General features: G+C 37.4%; 2 protein-coding genes across 2 annotated transcripts; one reads left to right on the top strand and one right to left on the bottom strand.

The window, feature by feature from the left end:
* Positions 1-1,149: 1,149 nt before the first annotated feature.
* LOC114516166 (LRP2-binding protein-like) lies at positions 1,150-5,662 on the bottom strand. The gene is made up of 6 exons (XM_028535568.1): positions 5,303-5,662; positions 4,640-4,894; positions 3,887-3,938; positions 2,944-3,115; positions 2,513-2,678; positions 1,150-1,456 (listed from the first exon to the last, which is right to left on the bottom strand). Exons 1-6 carry the CDS (start codon positions 5,627-5,629, stop codon positions 1,391-1,393), a joined length of 1,038 nt encoding a protein of 345 aa, XP_028391369.1. The 5' UTR covers positions 5,630-5,662; the 3' UTR covers positions 1,150-1,390.
* Positions 5,663-10,696: 5,034 nt separating this feature from the next.
* Positions 10,697-23,003, top strand: LOC114516168. Its single transcript, XM_028535570.1, has 3 exons — positions 10,697-10,739; positions 14,577-14,808; positions 22,300-23,003. Exons 2-3 carry the CDS (start codon positions 14,589-14,591, stop codon positions 22,767-22,769), a joined length of 690 nt encoding a protein of 229 aa, XP_028391371.1. The 5' UTR covers positions 10,697-10,739; positions 14,577-14,588; the 3' UTR covers positions 22,770-23,003.
* The last annotated feature ends 321 nt before the right edge of the window (positions 23,004-23,324 follow it).

Consider the following 23,324-nt stretch of genomic DNA (forward strand, 5'->3'; position numbering starts at 1 on the left):
TCCTAAACTTCTTGGCTACCGCTGTCTGTGGTGAAAGACAGAAGTTTTTTATTTCATTTACTCCTTTCTTTGGACACTTTAAATTAATTAAGAATTCGCGACTCATGTTTTAACACTGCAAGGGCTTGAACCACCACCGCTTATGGACTAACCTCTGTCCTAACCACTGTCCTAACCCACTCGGCCACCGCTGCTTGTGGTGAAAGACGAAAGATTTTTATTTCATTTAATCCTTTCCTTGCAGACTTTAAATTAAATAAGAATTTGCAACTTAATTTTTGACACTGCAAGGGCTTGAAGCACCAACGTCTACGGACTAACCACTGTCCTAACCCACTCGGCCACTACTGCTGGTGGTGAAAGACCAGAGTTTTTTAATCCATTTAATCCTTTTTTTGGAGACTTTGAAATTAAATAAGAATTCGCAAATCATGTTTTGACACTGCAAGCGCTTGAACCACCACAGCTTATGGACTAACTAACCACTGTCCTAACCAACTCGGCCACCGCTGCTGGTGGTGAAAGACGAGAGTTTTTTAGTTCATTTAACCACTAGACCACCGCATCATTAGTCGAAAGCTATTGTTCTTTATTTGATATTAGTCTTAGGAAGCCATTTTTAGCATTTTAAGACAGTTTTTGAACAGTTCAAAAAGTCGTCAAAATTGGCCAAAATGGTAAGGGGTAAACCTTAGCATTTTGGCCAATTTTGATAACTTTTTGATTGTTCTGAAAACTAATAAAATGTGGTCTAAAATGAAAGATATTAGTCTTAGGAAGCCATTTTTAGCATTTTAAGACAGTTTTTGAACAGTTCAAAAAGTCGTCAAAATTGACCAAAATGGTAAGGGGTAAACCTTAGCATTTTGGCCAATTTTGACCACTTCTTCATTGTTCCCAAAACCAACCAAATGTGCTCTAAAATGAAAGATATTAGTCTTAGGAAGCCATTTTCAGCATTTTGAAGGACTTCGCTGCGAAAGATGGAACGTTCCTAAGATTCGAACCTAAGGCTCACCACATCGTATACAGTATAGGCCGTCACTTTAACTGTTGGGCCCATCAGAATTCTTCTTGAATTCTGAGGCAGGTTTAGATCGAAAATAGGGAATCATTTGCCTAATGGAGCTAAATCAAATATGGGCAAAATACAATGGAATATTTTTTCAACAATAGTACATCTACTTTCGTATTTTCTGACGAAAGAATAAAGTTATATAATAAATAAATATTTGTTTGCAATAAACAAACTATATATAAATATTTACATGTTACGGAAAGAGATTCAACCAGGCAGGGATATTAATTCCTCCTCCCTACTTGAGATGAATTTGCGTACTAAACGTATTTGTAGGTAAGCTTTGATGTAAACATATCACATCAGTATCACCTAAATGTAACCATAAGTCATGTCATCTTGAAAACGTGCCACCGTTTCTGGATCGAACTGATAGGCCTGTGAAATGCAACGGGAAAACACGTTAGACCTTTTTCAGAATGCCGTCAAACGCATTTTAGCGAGGTAACAACCTCAGGCATACACAAAAGATCCGCGCTATATGTATGTTGGTTGGTCGATATTCCAAAGGTTTTGAAATTTGTTTGAAATTTCTCAGTCAATGAAATCGCAGCTTCATCATTGATTCGTCATTTGAAGCAGAAACCAGTATCGTTTCACAGAAAATATCAGCACAAGAAAAACTTTGCAAAATTTTCGATTTTCATCAAAAAACCTTACGGCGTGTGGGTGTGGCAGGTAAAAAAACGAAATTTCATAGTGATGAAGCTTTTTTTGTATTTTCAATGTTTTTTGTTGATAGTTTTGAGTGTTTGATATTATAAATTTAGTTGCGAAACCTTATGTTATTAAATTTACTGCACGCATTTACTCAAGCTTGCGTCACTGACCGCAATATGAAACTGGACACACACTACTGGGTTACCTAGGCTGTATCTATGTATTTATAAAAGCGTGTTATTTGTTTTGCGATCCTTCACAACTCGCGAACAAATAAACCGTACGCATGCACTCGCCAATAGTGAAGTAATGTTACATAAAGTAACTATGTATAACAGCGTCCGCACTGTGCAGCGCCCAAGCCACCTAATATTATTTATAATATAACATTTAAAGAACGCGTGTGCTGATTGGTCGAGAAGCGTGTTTCTATTTAACAATTAGACAACGAGTCCAAGTTGTCTATGAGCGAATAGTCAACGAAGACGAGTTGTCTATTGTTTTAGTACACACCCTGTACCTAGATATATTAATTTCGAGAAAATAATCGACACACCGCAATTACAGCGAAAAATAATTTAATTAATTCAATTTTATACGGTCGCGCGAGTGAATTTTTCCCAAACGTTCACCATCACGAATAGACAATGGATGAGTAGCCAATCAGAATGTAGGATTTGTAATAGACAATAGTCGGGTGTATACTAAAACTGTATAGAAACACGGAAAATGTTTTCTATTTCTTAAATAATATATTAAAAAACCTATATTTACCCGTTTAAACCAGTGAATCGCTTCTTCCTCGCTTTTTTCTGCGCCATATCCTTTATACAGACATCGAGCGTAAACAAAACAACCGAGGGCAATTCCTTTAGCGACATAAAGTATCAAGCAATCTGTAGCTTTTGCAATCTTTTCAACATCTTCAAGTCTCCCTACACTGGATAAAAAACATTCCATGGAAATTAGGCTGTTTTTCACACATCACAAAGACTGCTGCCTACGAGGGTTTTATCCAATTGAAATGCGAGTAGGTTTTGCGATGAAAACGAGCAGAATGGAATATAGTAGTACCCTATATATAAATGCAATCCTGATGCAATTCAAGTGAAGACTCAGTGTGGAAAGTGGTTGGTCAAGAAGGAGGTATACTGAAGATAGCCAAATTAAATTATTAATATATTGATGCCAATTTATGTACCTACCTCTCTGCAATTTCATAAGCTTGATTGTACAACTTTTGGCGATAATAGTGCATGGCAAGATTCCCTTGGGCGTAAATATTTCCTTTCTCAGATGCTGCTTTAAAACATTCAAACGCAGCCTGTACATCTCGTTGAGTCCCAATACCATACTCAAACATAACACCCAAAGCCCCTGCAATAAAGGCAAGTTAACAAAATAAGCGAATCAACCAAACTGTGAATGGTAAAATCATGTTTAGCACATGCATATTGATATTCAGTTAAATATAGGCCAATGATTTTAGCTACTGAGAAAACTAGAAAAACTGTTTTATAGCTTCAGGAAAACATGTCATATTTTTTCACCATTATCACTCCAGTTGCTGCTATAGTTCACAAGCTCAAATTGGTTCAGTGTCAATGCAGTGAACCCTGAAATCCAGGCATCAGAATGTGATATAATCATGTTTTTAGGGACTACAGAATACATGTATGTATAGACTATTATATAATAACATTGAGAATATAAGCAATTTCATTGGTCGAGAGCCATGATCTATTAAGAGAACAGACACACAGTATGACGTCACAGAAAATTTTAACAAATTTGATCAGTCATTGCTTGCTTATTTTGGCAGCCAATCACATTTTAGCATATAAGCCCCGGCCACTTTGTTTCGTTCTTATCACAAATGACGTCATACTGTGTAAATATAACTGAACAGACAACGGTTCAATGTTATGTATTTGTTAAACTCATGTTTTAGCATGCTCTTACTGGACTATTATATATAGATCAGTAACAAATTTGGTCATAGAGAAAAATAAATAGCAGCAAGTTCATTCAAAATTGAACTTCTCCATAACTGATATTTCTATTTACAAAACTTTTTCCATACTAAATTGGATGGCCTAAAATAGGTATATACTGTCTTAAATAATCTATTCAATAAATGATTATTACCTTGAGATTCAATGTTGCCATTTCCAGCAGCCTCCTGGTGCCAATGATATGACTAAAATATGAAAAGTATTGAAACAAATAAATTAATGCACAGAAAAGCTTGATTTAGGGATGCATATATACCAAGCTGATATGAGTACAAAAATCAACCAATCAGAAGCCAGATATACTTGACAACAGGGATTATTCTAAGGTGCAATGATAACCAAAATTTTACCAATTATGTGTGGTAAATAAGATTTGTACATTGATAAAATCACACAGATGCTCCTATTCTTTCTCCCTCCAAGCTCAGTGCTAACAATGTATTAATTTAAGCACAATCTACCTGAGTCGGACAATAGATGATAACATATGGTGAGTCCTTGAGCTATCATTCAGCTGGTTTTGTGTGTATCACACTAGTATATTAATCATCACTCACACAGACACTTTTGGCAATTTAAAACTTTATCTCAACAGATGAAGTCCAGAAGAAGTAATGCATGTACTGTATACAAGTCAGTGTCTCAATCATTTCAAATTTCTCCATAGAGTAAAACTTTTTACTTTTGTGTTGCTTGGCAAAATATTTGGTAATAAGTTCTTTGAATGTTTACACAGAGATAATAGTAATTTTTCACATTTGTTTGTGTGAACTGAAAACACCACATGAATTTAGTTTTACAGATCGAAAGCCCTACAAAATTAGATTCACACAGTGTTTTCACATTAACAAGCGTACAAAATCAAAATATTTTGTTGAAAGCATACCTTGCTAATATCATAGCTTTCCTCTCCTAGCCTTGAATAAAACATTCCCAAAATACTTTGTGCCCTGATTGACCCCTTAGAAGATCCATCCTTGGCAGCTAACAACCAATAATACTCAGCATTATCATCACTCTGTTTCACCCCTTTACCTTCATAATAAGCCCGGCCAATATTGTATTGGGCATATGGAATCAGGGGTTCTGCTTGCTTTTTTTTACTGCTGCAGACTGATTCCATCATTTGGAATCCTTTCTCCTAAAATTTTAGTGAGTAGGTTGTTAGAATGCAAAAATAATACAGGATTAATCCTTTACAAGTTGATCATTAGGCTGCAATGATCTGGGATCATACTGTTTAGGATAGGATTATCAGTAAAGGGCTGCGTAAACGAGAAGGCCAAGAAAATACTGTAAGATATATAGTCACATGCAACCCCTAGTGTTTCGAGTTTAACCAAAGTAAAACAAGACTTATTTTTTGCATTCTACAAAGAAAGAATACAAGTTATAAATTTGTCTAGAAAACATCCTAGAAAAGATGATAAATTGGTTGACAGTTTGCAAGGTTAAAGCCTTAAAGGGTTTTACTAACCTTATTCAAGATTGCAAAATCGAATTTGGGAAATAAAAGGTCATAAAACGCTATAAATATTAAAACCCTTACCCCATCTTCACGAACTCCTAAACCATCGTAATACATCACTCCTAACTGATATAAAGCCTGAACATCGCGCTCTTTGAGTTTATCAAATTCTACAAACGCCTTTTCGTATATTTCACGTTCAAAATAGAACTGTCCCAGCTGAAACCTTGAAATATGATCAGTTCTCGCCAACAGAAGACATTCAAGTCGTTCATCGCTTAAAACGCCGTCTTGATCGCCCTGTTCAGACGCAATGGAACTCGAGGAAGATTTGGGTAAGCTTTCCGCTCGCAGCGTTTTCGGATTTAACTTTGTATTAACTTCATTTCCACCCGAAAGTGTCTCCATTCTCAAAAAGGACTAAATTTCATGCCGCCATATTGAAACTGTCCATATGTTGCCATGACAACAGAATCAATGGTGAATGGTACAATTTAAAATTATTAAAATTTTTCATAATTTAATTTCTAAATGTTGATTGACTAGTTGTGCATACTGAAATATTAACTTTTTTTTGGCTATTAGCGAAAAGTGCGGTTCGGCAATTACAACTCCCAAAGGGTGCAATAGACCTTACGCATAAAACGTAACAAGCCGTGACACTTGCAGGGAATTCTGGTCTTAATAGTCACGACGGGAAATTTTGAAGTTTGAATTTTTCGCCGTGTCCCTGCAGTCGTCTATTAATGCTCAAATCGCACTCCTCTGTCCATGGTTGAATGGGTTGAACAACTGGCAGAGTGAATTTCCATCCAGGACCAGGACAGGCTCAGAGCAGGTCGCCAAACCTGCAATTCCATACACCCCTCAGCATTTGAATTGTTGATCGACGAACGGCAAATTGGTTAAAAATATGCAATTTTTTGGTGTATAGTATAATCCAGGGTAATCCTCAAGTGTCCTCAACTGTACATCTCCAACTGTGTGCACAAAATGAATGATGGTTAAAGCTTAGTATTCTTAAAATCAGCAGTTTTAATATTTTCAAGCATTTTTGCAACGGTTGAAAAATCACTATCCGGCTGATAGCGCTATCCAGCTTTCGTACTACCGGCCCCAGTGATTTTGTCTATTATTAAAGGAAAACTTTACAAAAAAATAGCCGCTAAAATGCTTGCAAACCTGTAAACTGACTCTTTCCCAGATTTTAAAGTCCGTTTCATCGTTCATCGTATTTATAGTATACATCTGTAGTTTTTAAAGGGTCTTAAATTCGAGTGGAATATTCACACTTCAAATTCAAACCAGGAACAGTTGACGGAAAAATGAGTAAACTATATGTCCTCCGGCAGGAATCGAACCTACACTTTTGCAATGCCGGTGCAATGCTCTTGCCATTGAGAGCATTATATCCTGAGAGCAAGAGCATTGCACCGGCATTGCAAAAGCGTAGGTTCGATTTCTGCCGGAGGACCTATAGTTGACTCATTTTTCCATCAACTGTTCCTGGCTTGAACTTGAAGTGTGTATATTCCACTCGAATTCAAGACCCTTTAAAAACCGCTATAATTTACCTGCATCAAGTGAAGTGCCAAAAAACGTAATTGAATTACTCTCTGTTGTACTATAGTTTATTATTGATTTGTATGTTGGTATATAAGAGACAAAACAAGCTATAAAAAGCTATGCCTATGGTGTATAGGCATGATGATAAAAAAAATAATTTCGAACCAACGAAATAACCGAAAATGAAGGCAAGTTGTGGGTATGATGAAAAAGTTAGAACTCTGCTGTATCTTCGATTTGTCATGGCAGAATAATTGTACAGGAAAACGCCCAGGAAAACTCTCCGTCATTCCAGAAATTCTCGGTAATTTTAGCTGGTAAATGGAGCTCATACAGGAAGCTACTTGAGCTACTCCATGCAGGCGGCAAGGCTGGTGCAAAATAAATCTCGGCGGCACGAAAACTTTAATCTTCGTGGCCTCTTCTAAATGAACTCAACACCTTCTAATTGTGATAAATATATAGCGGTTTTTTCGACAAAAGCCGAACGGTAAAGCCGATCGAACAATAAGAATAATCGCATTTAGCGCCATTTTGATTTAGTATAGCCCCATTCACACTGGACATACTTTGGACGGTAAGGAAAAGTTAGTGCGAATGAAAAGATGATCAAATTTAACCCGTTAACCCAATCACAATTTTGATAGGGAAAAAAATTAGATTGTGCATACACATGTGATTGGTGAATTTAGTGATTATATTACTTAGTACTATTTAGTACAGAGTATTCAAAAAGTAAGGGTAAGAAACGTACATGGAGTGTAATAAACATAAAAGTTTCGTAATGGCCAAATTTACGTTCTCGCAAAAGTAGAATTGCATGGCAAGTTGCAAGAAAAATTGCACTGTGTAACAGGGCCTTTAGGGTATAGAATGGTATAGAAATCTAGGCACTGACCTATCTGCATGTTGAATCAAAAGTTATCTGCAGGTATATTAGAAGTTGAACATGCATCGAGGGCTCCTGAACACAATATGAAGCGGTTTCATTCCTCTCATTTTTTACACTGTATTTCCGTTCGCGTTCGTTTGTACCTTTTAATATACACACGTGCATTTTCTATTAAAATAGCATGCATGTACAGTTAAACCACCCCCATTATTTTCAATGTATGGCACTCTTTAATAAATTATTGAGTCGATATGTTTTACCGCCTTGCCTTTCAAGCATTCAACGCGGTGTCCACAAAAACTGCCACGCTGCGGATGCTATAATTATACAGCCTTGACAACTGCACGGCCCAGTTTTACGTTTTCATAAACAATAGGGACGAGAGTCAATTAGAGATTGCCGTCGTTGAGGATGATTTATTGAGGTCCGGAATCAGAATCTTCGATATTTTGAAGGGTCATTCCCACAAAACGCTTAACGTCTTTCATCGAGAGGCATATACATAGAGCAATTCTGAAAGCATCAATTTGGGGGTTTTACATTAAAAACCTTTTTTGGATTCTTTTAATTTTGTCTAATAAACGTATCTTCAAAGATCTAGCTTGAAAGATTACCGCGTTTTCAGACTTTTTTCATGTCCAATTTTTTTTTGCGAATAATGTAAAATTTCAACTCAACATACGCAATACCCCCTACATATGGACACGCCCTGTCTACACAACAATACTAAATTCCTCAATATTGATAAAGTCCCAAAGTGGTTGTTGAAACGACCGCTATTCCCTGGAAGCGCAGCTGTATACTGATGCGCGGCTCGTTTTTACAGTAAATCACACCCCCGCGTTTCTAAATAGTCAAATTGGGACAAAGCTTGTGCAAGATTCGTGCCAAAAGAAGATCAGATATCGTCTAACGAGGTATTCAGAAAACATTCGCAGTTGCTCAGACATTGAGCTATTGAAGAAGTCTGACAGCAATATATCATAATTATGGCAATGTGCGTCGCGCTCGATCAATATGTTTCTATTTTGAATTCGTTTCCAAATTTTCGCCATTTTTCGGGAAATGTCCCATTTCAGGAAAGGTGGCGAAAGGCTATGTATAAGAAGTTACAGGTTGACGCACTTAACGCTGTCGCGTTTTCGTAACGCTTCTATATTAGAGCATGTCTGAGGGGCTTGCTTATATGAATACCGCCTTGACACCCGGATTAATCGTTCCGCGCTACTTTTGATGTATTGAAAGAAGTAAAGGTCGATGACTTCGCGAGATTGTGTAAATTTACTAGTTGTTTACTAGCGATTTTCTAAATTGCATATTCTAAAAATATATTGCAATTCTAAAAATATATTCTGCCCGGCGGAATTGGCACTGCGATAAGAACACCTGCATTACTGTTCAATTCACTTAAAGAGCATTACGGCTCAATTCACTTAAAGAAATCAAAAGAGGCCATTTCGAAACACCGGTTAAATCCTGCTGCTGAATCTTCAACTGAATCGCCCTGACTGGTGATAAAATATTTTAGCGAAATAACGAGTAGTCGGCAATCTTTCATTATTGTGGATACGTCAGATGACGTCAGCAATGGCGTAGGCACGAGTCTTAATCTCGAAGGATAGTGATTGATATGCCGCTGAAAGTTGTTTTCCGTTGTTTGAATGTGACAAAAACACTTCAAAACAACTTTTGATTATTACTCGGTAATTTACAAGTGATTTTACCAGGCTAACCCTACTTCTCCTTATCCAAGATGGCTGTCAACTAATGCTCAGCAAACCGAATCTTTACTAGCCTTTAAATTAGACAATGCAACAAATAGTTGCCATTTTTTTAATGCAGGTCAAAGGGACTAACACCTTTCGTTCGGAATGTTTTGGTTTAATTTCAAGACCAAAGCGGTCAATCAACTTCTCGAGCAGATAATAAGATACAAAATATAAAATATTGCAAAGTATTTAATACAACATACTCTCGAATACTTTAGAAACTTTCAATGTTCTTATAGTTTATTTTGATTGTTCAATAGCAGAAGATTTCCCACGACTTCTCATCTTCATTAAGGCCCAAATACCGAAGCAGCCACCATAGACAGCAAACACAACCTAAAACAAATAAAGTCCCTGTCACATTTTTCATGTGATCTATCTGAAGTATACTGGGTGGTCTTTTACCTCAATCGGCCTGACAGCTAGGAAACGTTATCAAGTGAATTCTAATCACTGCAGATAAACGTGACTTTTCTAAAGACAGAATCCACCGTCTTTAGAGAAAATACATATTTTCCTAGAAGTCGGATTGCATTTTAAACTGAAGATATTGAAAATTGTTATTCGGTGCGAAATTTCAAAGCTTCGGCAAAAGGTGGGTATTTCAGAAATACAAAAACTGCAAATTCAAACAATTCCGCCAAAATCCGGCAATTTATATAGATTATTTTTTGTTTATCTCTCTGCTTCCTTACAAAGTCTAAAAATTTCAATATAGAATCATTTCATATACAGCACAGCGTTCATTGTTAAGTATTTCGGCTTAAAACTAAAAAAACCCTAAAAAGGCATCGCCGTCAATCCCAAGGGTTATCACTCCAGTTGTTATTAGAGGTCACTGTTATGGCCTCAGCGAAGCTGCCATTAACATCAGGTGACAGGATCAATCTGTTCGCAAGTACTTTAAATCATAACGACTGTAGTACATGTAGTAGTTGTATTAGCATTTCAAAATACTCATCCTTTGCTGTAGACTTGAAATTTTCTCGTCGAAAAGCAATTTTCAACAGCTAGCAGTCTGACAATAAGCTAGACGTTTGGGGTCAAGTATATTAGTTAAAAAACTCGGAAAAACTATTTTAGCTTCAGGCAAATATTGGCCTGTTTATCACCAGTAATCGTTCCGGTTTTGTTCGTTCGTTCATTAGAGTTCGTCGGTGCAAGTCGACTGCAGTTGGTGTAGAACTTCGCAGCAAGAAATATTACATATATATAACATTCTACAGTTCCTGAAACCGAGGCCGCTGTTTGTTCAAAGATAAACTGCATATTTCATAAAGGAATTCATCAAGTAAGATTTAAATTTTTTCCGACATAATTATGTATCTTTTTATATTCTTTCACTGTATTGGTAAGATCGCAGAGGTAAATAACTGGGGTATTCTTTGGGTTGGGTTTGTGCTAAAATGTTTTTAAACCAGTAGCTTGCAGACATGAACTAAAATATAGGAATACAGTATTTATTTCAGAATTCAAACATGAAATTAACACATAGCCATTAGGGTATTCTATTCATTTGGATCAAGTAGTACTGAAAATTCTTTATATTTTTTCAAACCGGTAAAAGATATGAGATGAAATATAGATTTTACGATAGTGTATATAATGCAACCATTTTAACAATTCTATGACTAATGGGAATTTCCATCATGTGTGAAAAATATTTTTATCGAGAAAAATCTTATATTTGGATATCGATGAAAAGCTATAGCTGTAAAATATCGTTTTATACAAAAAAATATTCGTAACGCTCAGACCTCGAATAGCAGCGACAGAAATCTGACCTTGGTCGTCATGTCTGAGATTTTTCAAAATCCGTTTCGAAGTCTTGGAAAAAGTCGCCATTCTAATTAACCAACATTTCCCTTTGAAATCGCGTTTCCGTTTCGCTCGCATGAAAACGCTAAATAAGTACATTGGCCCGGCTCTTTAACTTCTGGTTTTTCTGAATTCTTTAATAGAATACGCGACAAATGTAAGGATTTTACCCCAAGGCAAATTTTGTCTAGTAATTAGGGCAGGAATCAAATTCTATAAATGGTGCAGAAGGTTCTTCCTTTTCCTTAACTTAAAGTCGGCAAACTTTTTATGACCGGAAACAGATAACAGTTTTCTCTGACTATTTGAAATTTTAACGTTTTTGAGATATTTATTTTTTTACTGCTTGTATGCGTCCGATAAAAAATACATGTATGTATGATGACGCAATCCATTAACGCCTTATCGTCAGTAGTGACACAAGGAAAGAGTCTTCTTATCTTCTTCAAAATTTTTGTGAAATTTGGGTCAGTTTTGACAAAATACACTACTCTGTTTTGCAGTTGAAACACGAGAATGTTATATTTGTTCTAATCCGTTATATTTGCTCTAATCTGTTATACTTTACAGTGGGGGTATAATGCTGTATTTCATGAAGTATCAGGCACTAGTACCAGAATACATAACACCATTTTGGCCTGATTACTGTACTTCCAAATGAAATTGAGTTAGAGTCTATGTACGTTTGAAACTGATATGTGAATTTTAAGCACACCAGGGCCCCCCAATTGTTATGAGCAGAAGCTATTTGCTAAAGCTTTTTGTAACTTCCCTTGTGACTTAATTTGTAACTTTGTATATACTGGCTTCACATACAACACAATATTAACCTGCTTCAAAATGATTTGAGTCCAGAAATATTCCAAGCATGCATAATTTACAATTCACAGACCTCCTGTTGTTACGATCAATGCATAGATGCACAATATTTATGAAGCATAGATTCACCCACTATGGACAAGCCTAATTAATGACTCGCCAATTAAAATCTCATTGCAATTGTCAGCGGTTGCATTATTTTTGTAAGCACCAGAGCGTACATCACTATTTGCTTGGTGGGGAGAGGAAGACCGATCTAGCTAGATCAAATTTAGCTGTGAATAAGTTGTGAGAATGAGTCATGCCGGTTAGTGCCAAACTAATCCATCCACTCGAAAACTAAAAAAGTGGTTTCCCACAGTAAAAAAAACTTTTTAGTACTAGAGTGGACAGATGAGACTTGTCATTGGGCAAGGCTTGGTCCTATTAAAGACGTGTTGTTACAAATTCTGATTTACTTTTTATCAAATTTCACAATCAAGTAGTTTTATTAATTTAGTAGTATTGGTAATGTGATATATGGTCACAAATACAACACACATTCTCTGATACAAGTTGGCATCAAGTTATAAGTGCCAAACCTTGACTTAGGACCAGGACGGTCACTGCTTGAATTGAGGTAGATTCATGGACCTTGAAGCATTTCCATTGTAACGGCTCTAGTATTCAGAGTACCTATTATTAGTTAATCTGTTTGCGGTCAACTATTGCAGATACAAGTGAAATATTTCAATTAAAATGAATTGTTGCTTTACCTAGTAGTAGAACACAACACAGGAGTACTGTGATTAACTTTTTGTTACACCTGGCTGCTATCATGAACACATCACAAGCAGATGGCAGAAAAAATTGTTGTTTGCAAATGTGTATCGGAAATGCACACTCTGAACTTAACCTCTACTAGCTAACCTGAGTAACCTCTACTATGTCTTTATAACATGATTCCGGAAATAAGTCTTGGAAAAAGAACCAAGCCGACAGCTTATTCAATAAGTTATCACTCCAGTTGATAAGATTATTTTAGGTCATTAACTTGTACAATGAATAGACAAAAGTTTTTAAGTGGAGTAAGAATGAGTCTTACAAATTTCAAGTGTAAATCATAAACAACTCAAATTCAAGCCAGGAACATTGTTGTGTATGACTTCCACTTGAATTTACACCACATCAAGCAAAGTGCCGCAAAATCCTAATCATGATTTACCCTTGCCAATATGAATATCGAGGATTGCGCATTACTAATATTTTAATTTTTGCAATGTACAACGTTGAAGGCTTATCAACATGTGAGAATTTTGAAATAATTGTGCTTCTCCATTGGACATCACTTACATTTCGCCGGCCTTTCACCGTAACGTTGTTAAAATAGACTTGCCATCCTTTAAGATTTGCACTTTCAGCACCAACCATAGTAACTTGGGTAGATTTAATTGCTCGCCAAAGTGACAAAATACTCGGTCGAACTGTCAAAGGAAACCGAAGGAAACAACTAAATTGATTGTCATATCATCGTAAATAAAACGTCGAAGAAACGTTGACAAATATATATCGAACTTACCGCTGTATTTTAAAAAAATCTTGCAATATTTTCTGAATTACAAGATGGCGACCGAACCTTAGAGTCCAGTCTCTTTCGTGTCGCCGCTTTAAACTGACCTATGCATAACTGGAGTTAAAAACTTGACAGAGGCATTTTTGAAATTCATAGACTAAACTAATTAGGTCCAGTTATCTCAACAGAGGAGCGTAATTACCATGTATGGTGCAGCGAAAATTTGCATTTAGGCGGTTTTTGTCAAACAATTTCCTGGACTCCAAATTGCTAGGTCGAAGCCCAACTTCTAGCCATGCCTCTTAGCTCGGGGGCGACCCAATATTTTGGACCGCTCTTGTATCACCCCACAGTTTATATTAAGCTTGAAAACGTTATCGACGGACGTGTATTTGGTTATTTAATTAAAAAGACTACTTAATAAATCCACGGTACTTCATAATCACATAGTCAAACGGGGGATAATAAATCTGTCAACGTCGATAGTTATCATGGTTCAAATGTATCTCAAAAGAAATAGATCTTGTTATTAAAAATAAGATTATTTCGAGAAAATCAGATTTTGATGCACCCGTAGTTGATCATGACAAGGTGCCATAGTCGGGGACGTGCCGCCATTATGCGTAAACCTTGGCATGAAGATGATTAATCAGGTCCATTTTTCACAGAGCCACGAGTTTGATATTTGTCAAGTTGTTTGAGAGGGCTCTTAAATGTCAGCGTACTAAGTCCTACACCATATCTTGTTCCAAATGACAAAGTAAAGTGCCCAGATTAGCAAGGGATTTCGAATTTATAGCTTCGATCAGTTGAAGGACGGAATCGGCGAACACAACGGTAGGTGCGAACAAAAGCCATTCTCGCGAGCGGGAATTGAGCGTGCGCGTAGCAACCAAACTCACATGACCAATATTCCCTCTCGTTTTATATCCGTTTTAGAACCGACACATAATGAATACTATAAACAGTATTTCCTTGTCTTTCACAATGGCCATTCTTGTAGCGCTGATGAGCTACATCGAAGGCACGTCAATTCAAGAATGCGACAGAGTGCCCAAAGATCTCGACAATTTGTACCGAAAGATGGCAATAAAAAGAGAGTACTCTACCACGAGATATTCAAAGAACACAAAAAGAAGGTATTCCGCTGGCAGAGCAGGATCAACATCGGGTAAGTCAGTATAATAAATAGCGACTATAAAAGTGCTTGTCCCTATGCAATAGAACCTAGCTTTGCATGTTCCAACGAACACGCGATATTTATGGCCTAGTAGAGCACGACCAAATGCTATGTTCGGTCGAAAAGAAGGCAATGGCCTATGATTGTCAATGCTATTTCAAACGTAGTGTTTTTAATCTAATATATCAACAATCAAAATCTCCCTAAATCCGATGTAATTGGGATAAAACGATTGCGGGTCAGGATCAGATGTAACCCAAATGGCCAGTTTTAATGTCGCAACGTGAAGGAAGTCACTCAGCAAAAATCCCCTAATTTACAAAAAAAATTCGTCTCAGTGTGAGGTAGAAGGATGTTACATGTCACAATTCGTTAACAGAAAGGTTTTTCAGCGGTAAGATGCAGTATTTTTGTGCAAAAGGTAGAGGGATCAGTTATTTTGATCTGTTACATGCAGCCTTCACATACGTGATGGTAATATTTGATTTGAGTCATTGTTCCAAAGTCGTTGTTCCAACGCTTTCGATCAAAAACTTTGAAACTGTCGGTTTCAACGATGTTGGTTAGTAAGATCAATTCGCACGGGCCATTTAAGGATATGACAAAGCTGGTTCATTCATATCATCGGCGAGTTCTACATTCGAACACGCTCAAAGAATGGAAAACACTTCAAAAGGTCATAACAGTTTACAAATAAGTTAACAGGTTAGTTGCCTAAATTCCCAGCGCATGCGGAACACAAAATTCCGTACATTTGTTCGTAATAAGGCTGTTTTCGACTTACGCGTTTTTCATACGAACCTACACGCACGTACGCACGTAAAAATCTAAATCCTCAAGGCTGTTTTCCACTTACGCGTTTTTCACACGCACGTATACGCACGTGAGAGTCTAAATCCTTATACATGTTACCTTTGAAGAAACTAAGTGAATAAATCGAAGGAACTTAGTTTTGTGTATATTTTAGTATGCAATAGTTTACCTAGATGTTAAATAATAATAATTTAAAAGCATTTAAAATTTTCCGTACGTGTACGTGCGTATAAAAAACGCGTGGAAAGCAGCCTTTATGGGGATCTAGCCTCCACGATGTTAAAATGCCACGTGAAATGCGAAACGTGAAATGCACGCCAAATGTGCTACGCACAATTTGTCTTCGATGTAATGGACGTCTTTGTAAAGTACAGAGTTTTGTAAAATATAGTCTGTACAGAGTACAAAATTCGTCAATTTCGTGCCGTTTCGCGCCAAACTCTGTGCCGTTTGCTCACGCCATCTGACGAAATTCGTAGTCGTTATGTTTCGGACTACAAAATTAATCTACCACCTCGACGACTATAAGTTTGCTACAAGTGCAGAAGAATCTTCGAATTATTTATACCTCGTCAAAAGGTATAAATAATTCGAAGATTCCAAGTTTTTCAGTCGACAGCTTTGCCTTTCAAATGAGGCATTTTCACAGCTTCTTGCGACCTGCAAACAACTCAAACGTGAGAAAATTTCTACCGTAAACTGCGTTATCAACAAAACATCCCCAAGGCCTAAGCGCAATTTTGTACGATTAGTGAAACGTACGGTAGAGAATTGAAGCAACATTGCTAAATTCGTGGAGCGTTTTTAAAGAATGCATAAATTGTGAAAGCGATGTCTCCCAATTATACGGCGGCGGGTGAACGTCGTCATGCAAAGCACCGTAGCAGCGGCAGCATTTCATATAAAGTATCGAAATACCGTAAATCTCAAAATCTCCCTCAATTTTCACTGAACAAAACGCGTGGAACGGCAAAACGTGCCTGAGACGAGATATATAATTACGGCGAAGAGTGGAAGTGAAGCATTTCAACGCTCAGTTTTCCTGTGAATACATTTCAACGCACAGTCCACGTCGTTTCGTATCTTTCGTCATTTTGATGAGAATCGAAGGAGAAAATCTCGTAATTTTAAAGAGAACAAAGGAATCTTCGCCCTGCTGAAATGCACACTTAAATTTTTTAGCGACGGTCAACAGTTTGGCCATCAAACTGCTAGTGATTAAACGCGATAATTTTAGTCACATTTTTTGGTGCTTTATAGTATTACCATTGCCCGTTCATTTTTTAGATCAGGTTTCGGTCGTCCGACAGGCCGGCGGATTCCATTGAATAGGATTATTAAACCTTCGCTATCTTTATAACGTATGCGACAATAATTATTGGTTTTCATACTTATAGATTTTAAGCTATATGATATCAAATGCTCCCTAGCTATTCGAAATTTGGTACTGTTTTGTATAAAAATCTTTCGTGTATTTTGAGGGGCATTGCCTCCCTCTTTACATTTATTTCTGGGGGTTTAAATAACCGCTCGTTCTGCTGTCCCTAATTTGTAGTTGTACGGACGTTAAACGTATAATTGTAAAAACTCTGATTCCAGGAAATAGCGAGGATTTCTCGAATACTCAATAGTATTTGGGAAGGGGTATACCATGCAGTGCTGCTCTAAAATGCAATATCACACCCCCGCGAGTTTACAAGAGTAAATCCCATCGAGATTTTTTTCATAAAATTGAGAGGTAATCTTAAGTAGAAAAAAACATTTGGCTTCCTTGATAAGGCGTACACATCTCTACGGTGGAGAGATCATGATTAGACAAATAATTAAGATAACTGTTATTGAAAGAACTTTCGTTTTGTTCTGAGTTCAATTTTGCAACACGCGTTATCAAAAACATTAGAGTGGCAGTTTCGAGGCTGGTTCAAACGAACCAATTTCCGACGAGTGAGTGGATTGGGAGTAAATTATAATTTAACTAGCCAAAATGTAGTCAGGAGTTCTAGCAACAATCTCCGGTTGTTCGAAAGGCGTTTAGCTTTAACGGTGGATAAGCGAAATTTAAAAATACTCTCATAGATCGTGTGATTGACTGAACCTGAATCTTATGCATTTGATTTGTACTTCCATTGACAATTAAACTATTTACATCAAAATATTTCAGCTCAGTTGTTCAATAAATAGATAATTGTGTTTTCTATTTTTAACTTATCCACTGTTTAAGCTAAACGCCTTTCGAACAACCGGCCCCAGACGTATAGAATGTAGCCGCGGGTATTGATAAAAGCAACGCTGCATTTGATTCAGTCGCTTCTCTGTCATTACACGACAAGTCAATCGACTACAAAACATCCATCACAGGTGAATTGTACGGATATCCCATTGAGGGGTCAACGAGATTAAGTCGTGCATGTGGACAGAGTTGTACAATAATTTCAGCAAAGAATGAAGGCTGAAGTAAGTTTCAAAATTGGGTCATTCCTCCTCGTTACAAGGATGAGTGGATTGAGTGTGTCGAAATATCTTTGCAGTCTGTGGAGACTAGTGTGAGTGACAACGCACAAGAGACGTGATAATTTTCAGATAAACACAAGCTACTTCACATCTATCACTTGTCATGTTAGCCACAAGCATCGGCATCGAGCAGATAGGAACTAGAATTTCAACCACAAAGAGTTATTCCCATGCACCAAGAGTTATACAAAGTAAACGATAAAGATAACCTATTAGCCTTTGAAAAATTGCAACACGCAGTTTAATCGTTAATTAAGCAACTGTGTCAGAGTAGACTAATGAAACTCTATTCCATCGTCAGGATAAAACCCCCACGAATAGTGGAAAAAAGCCGTTCGTTTCCCCGCTATTATCGATGCATATAATTTAATGAAAAAAAGTTAATCCTATAGATCAAGAAACTAAAAATTTAACAATTATACAAGACCACCCTAGGAATTTTCGGCCATCGTGAGACAGGCACCTAATTCCGAGCCTAATTCGATGTAAATTTCTTTTCTCATATTCGAAATTCAAAGCCCGTTTTAAGCCCGTATAGGGTCTACAGAAAAAAAAGTAGGAAGCCGGTTTCTACTTTTTCGCGGCAATTTTTTTCGCAAGCCAATCACATCACAGGTTTTCAGATATCGCTTCGCGTCGCGCGAATAAATTCGCCCAGTGGAAAACGGGCTTAACTATATATGGACGAATTTGTGTTCACATGAAGTGTTAAAATCTCTGCAAATATGAGGCAAGAAGAGTTAAAATGATAAAATGACTTTTTTAGTACGTACAACAATGGCACACATAAGTTATCTAAACTTGATTCCAAAAAAAAATGTGTGAAGTTTAAGATAATTTCTCTAGCGACAAGCGGAAATTTAATCTTATATAGCTGAATCATTGAACGATTGTATCGCTACGATACATTCATGCACGCGCGACTACCATTTCGCAATACACCGGTATACGCCTACGATTACGAGAGCATTTTCAAAGTCAAGTCTGGAAATTTTATCTTCAGACTCCTGAAGAGTGCCTCTTGGATGAAGATCCTTTTGTAGGTTCTAGAATAAAACGTTTGCGGTTCCGAGATCATCAAAATTTTATCGTCTTTGAGGTCATGTACTTTTTTAGATCGATGTACATGTACCCTATAAGGCGTAAACCTTTGCGACAGCTGCAACGCGATCTCCCGCACTAAAATATTACCATATTGCTCGATTTACATGGGAGAGTAATTTGTTATAGCATTCCTTCAAAACGGCCGTTTTTCGTGGTGTTCACGGCGTTATTTCAGCAACAGCTTTTACTACTTTGTATACACGCACGCAATTACGTGTTTCGTACACATCGTGACTGTCAGGAGAACAAGTAAGCATATCGTGACCTATAGTGCATTGAAGACTATATCGTCAACTCTTATCTTATTAACCCAATCCTATTCAATCAAGCACGTTATTACGGACGCTTCGAGAAAGGTAGTCACGAAAACGACGCGGATCTTCAAGCGCTTTGTTTGGGTAACTTGTTAAACGGCTCGTGACGGTCAGTGCACGAGCTTATGCATCGAAAAGCATATTTCGTGGCGATTTTGATGATCCGTCGCGGTGAATCTGGACAATATTTCTCAATGTCAAAATACAGCCGAACGCCTATCATTAACCCATTTGATGTCACGTGTATTAAGGTGAAGTATCACAACAAAAAACCCGAGATTATAGCATTCCGCACAAGTAATTATACGGATGTTGTACGGTCAAGTACCCGAATAGAATGTCTCCCGAATTTGTTTGGGTAAAAAAAAGCAATCACTAGAGAACAGGGCGGGCAATTTGCGAGTCGGTTGGTTTTAAATGCCAGCTAGGAAGTGTCCTGTTTAATTACGACATTTCATACCCTTTGGCGAACGTTAAGTAGGTTCTCACTGAAGTGAGATCAAATATGTAGCTACTTGCCAACTAATATACATATCATATATTCTAATCTTTCTTTCAAAAACCACGAACTACCCGGTTATTACTGGAAAACATCAATTTTCGTCTCGTCGCAGAGATCTTAGTGCGTTCTCAGTAGCTTAGTGTGATTTTGGCCGCGATTTTCAGTCGGATCTTCGTCTCTTGACAGATGGAAACGAGTGAATAGTCATAAATGCTCCGATGTATATAAGTGCCCTCATTTGAACATCTGTAGGCCCGTTTTTGCTGCGATTTTCTTCTTTCGATAGATGCGAACGAGTGCATTAGTTACTGATGTTCAAATAAGAGTTCTTACACATCAGAGCATTCGTAACAAATACTCGTTCACATCTATCAAAAGAACAAAAGCGCACATAAAATGGCAGCAAAAATTGCAAGTGTAAACGAGCCTTGTAACCTATCTACTCGTTCACATCTAATAAATAACCGCGTCAGCAAAAATTTCAAATATAAACGGGCGTTGAGATAACTACTCCGGAAAACGATAACGCTGTAGGTAGGGGGCCGTACGCAAATAATTAAGGCGGCGCCCCTTAATAAGGGAGGTGTGCATTGCACATTATGCCCGACTGATTATTTTTGAAGCTATTGTTTTGGTTATGTGAACATGAATATATACCCTGGGTTGTAGACGGGAGAGGGGGGGAACACCGCCCTGTCATATGGGGTATCCTAAAAAAGGTTCTCCATTGTCTGCTATGCCAAGGTATCGTTTTTCAATTTTGCGCACCTTCGGATTAAGCATAATGACATTAGCAAGGCATTCAAATTTCACAAGAGCTTGATTTAAAAGGAGCTAATTCTTTGGGACACCCTGTAGAGACAATAAATAAAAGCATTAGAGGCACGCTGAACAAAACAAAACAAGAGTATCGCATTCTTTATAGTTATAAAGAATCAATGAACACAACATCGAGAGGCTGTGCTCGGGACGTCTTTTTCATAACCCTGGGGCTGAATAACATTTTCCCCCAAAAGGAAGTTTGTTTTACTTTGGGCGCAAAATAAACATGACTTAATGCTATTAAATAGAAACTTAAAACCATTTATTGATTTTTAAGTTTCATTCCCAAATGACGGACAATAAAAAAACGTTTGTCTCTTTTGACCACAGTTATGGAAGAAACATGAATAGTGCATGAATAATTCTTAAGCCTCGGCTACATTGGCAAATATTTGACGGCGATCGTCTTCTCCTGGTGTATGCTATTAAGTAAATTTAACAGAGTTGGTCACTTTACACTTCGCAAAGCTTATACAACTGTGTACAACATTCACACAATAACATACGTTAGAAAGAGAAAATCACCGATAAAAATCGCCCGTGTAGGTCCAAACATGTCTCGTTACTCTAATCAAAACACTGCAATTTTTCACACTCGCTCGTCAACTGACACTCCAAAAATTACGTCAATGCAGCAAACATCCAATTTTAGTATCATGTTTATTACCATTTTGTATTTCGTAAATGGATATATATGTCAAAAGCTATCTAGTTAAGCTTAGGGATTAGCTCACTCCTTCAATAAAACCTTTTGTAATCCTCCTTTGTAATTTCCGGCTGAATTATATTAATAGCCTCAAAATCTCTGCACTTTACGGAATTACAACAAGCCAGCCATCGATACAAGGGCGCCCTGGATTAGCGCACGATTCTTCTCCATCATTTTTCGGTGATGGGAATAGCGAGAAACTAACGTACATTCTTATATACGATTGTAATATAACCTTTATAGTACGCGCGTGCTGATTGGTCGAGAAGCGTGTTTCTATAACTGTATAGAAACGAACCGAAATTGACAAGCGAAGTAATGTAATCAGAATTTGTAATTGAATCGAATTATAATATTTGTACAGAATCTTTTTATTGAGTTATAAAAGAAATAGAAAACATTTTTTCCCGTGTTTAAGAAATAGAAAACGTTTTCCGTGTTTCTATATACAGTTATAGAAACACTTGTGGGAGTTTGGGAGAACGAGACCGTATTTTCCCCACTGATTATTTCTCGTTCTCCCAAACTCCCACAAGTGTTTCTATAACAGTATATAGAAACACGGAGAATATTTTTTTAAATGTCAAACTTAAATGACATTAAATTTCTTAAATGTCAAACTTGGACCGTGTACAAGAAAACCTCCCAGTTATAAAAACTACAAAACCTTGCATGTCAGAGGTTTAAACCGAGTATTATCTCTTTAGGTGTATCTTGGGGGAATTCGGACCTTCGCGTGTACTTCAACCTGTCAAGCATAAACTCGCGTGCACGTATATTCCAAGCCCATCTAATTCTTCATCGTAGGGCGCCCTCTTTCCAGGAAATGCTACTGTACCGACAGTCGTACAGACTGCTTCTTAAGGACATAAACACGAGCAAAGTGATATACAACAGAACCGTAGCGAAAGACGACAGTCTCTGTCTGGTAAAAAACCTCCTACGAACAGTGAAACGCTGGCGAATGGACCCGAAATCAAACGAGGGAATTTTACTTTCTGTCAAGGATGCCGGACACTATCCGACCTCCCTGAAAACGTTTTATCCTGAGGGAAATATCAAAGTTCCCGCGTTGGCGCTGCGTTTTAACCCAGGGAAGATATTTTTAAGGAAAAAAAGACTGATCGCGAGTCAATTCATACAAATACTTAGCAAAAAGACTCGAGGAAGTTCATGAAAAAGCTATTGTAAAATACCTGGACGATATGCGTTCGAGTGGACCTGAAGGACACTAGCCATTTTTGCTGCGGTTTTCATCTTTCGATGGATGTGAACAAGTAGATGAGTTAGGTTTGTTCAGATGAGAGCACGCAGATGTGTAAATATTACAACTAATTTACTCATTCACATCAATCAAAAGAGGAAAATACAGTAAGGGGCTGTTTACATGAGCCCGGTTACCCGAGATTCAACGAAGCGTGAGACGATTTTGAGGTATTGAAATGAGCAGATGACATGATCCTGGCAGTCGTATAATCACCACAACAATAGCATGTGCTTGTTTGGTGTCATAAAGACTTATTTCAATACCTCAAAGTCCCTTCACGCTTCGTTGAATCTCGGGTAACCGGGCTCATGTAAACAGCCCCTAAGCCTAGTCAGTGTGACCAGATCTGGTCATTTTTATTACCACAGACCGCCCTAACTGATTTTAATAATTTATGCTAGGAGGGGCCAGTTCAACTAGATTTGAACGACCAGCTATGTTTAAAAAATTGGCATATATGGTCAC

Source organism: Dendronephthya gigantea, unplaced genomic scaffold (assembly GCF_004324835.1).
Source record: "Dendronephthya gigantea isolate DGI-Jeju-01 unplaced genomic scaffold, DenGig_1.0 000005F, whole genome shotgun sequence".
In the NCBI taxonomy this organism is placed as follows: Eukaryota; Metazoa; Cnidaria; class Anthozoa; order Malacalcyonacea; family Nephtheidae; genus Dendronephthya; species Dendronephthya gigantea.

What these genes read in the sequence shown, in the direction of transcription:
- LOC114516166 (XM_028535568.1), bottom strand. Translation starts at nt 5,629, where the DNA reads ATGGAGACACTTTCGGGTGGAAATGAAGTTAATACAAAGTTAAATCCG. An exon ending in GCTTATGAAATTGCAGAGAG is followed by an intron (nt 2,679 to 2,943) that starts GTAGGTACATAA and finishes TTTTTTATCCAG; the next exon opens with TGTAGGGAGACTTGAAGATG. An exon ending in CGATTCACTGGTTTAAACGG is followed by an intron (nt 1,457 to 2,512) that starts GTAAATATAGGT and finishes TGCATTTCACAG; the next exon opens with GCCTATCAGTTCGATCCAGA.
- LOC114516168 (XM_028535570.1), top strand. Translation starts at nt 14,589, where the DNA reads ATGAATACTATAAACAGTATTTCCTTGTCTTTCACAATGGCCATTCTT. An exon ending in CAGAGCAGGATCAACATCGG is followed by an intron (nt 14,809 to 22,299) that starts GTAAGTCAGTAT and finishes TTATCTCTTTAG; the next exon opens with GTGTATCTTGGGGGAATTCG.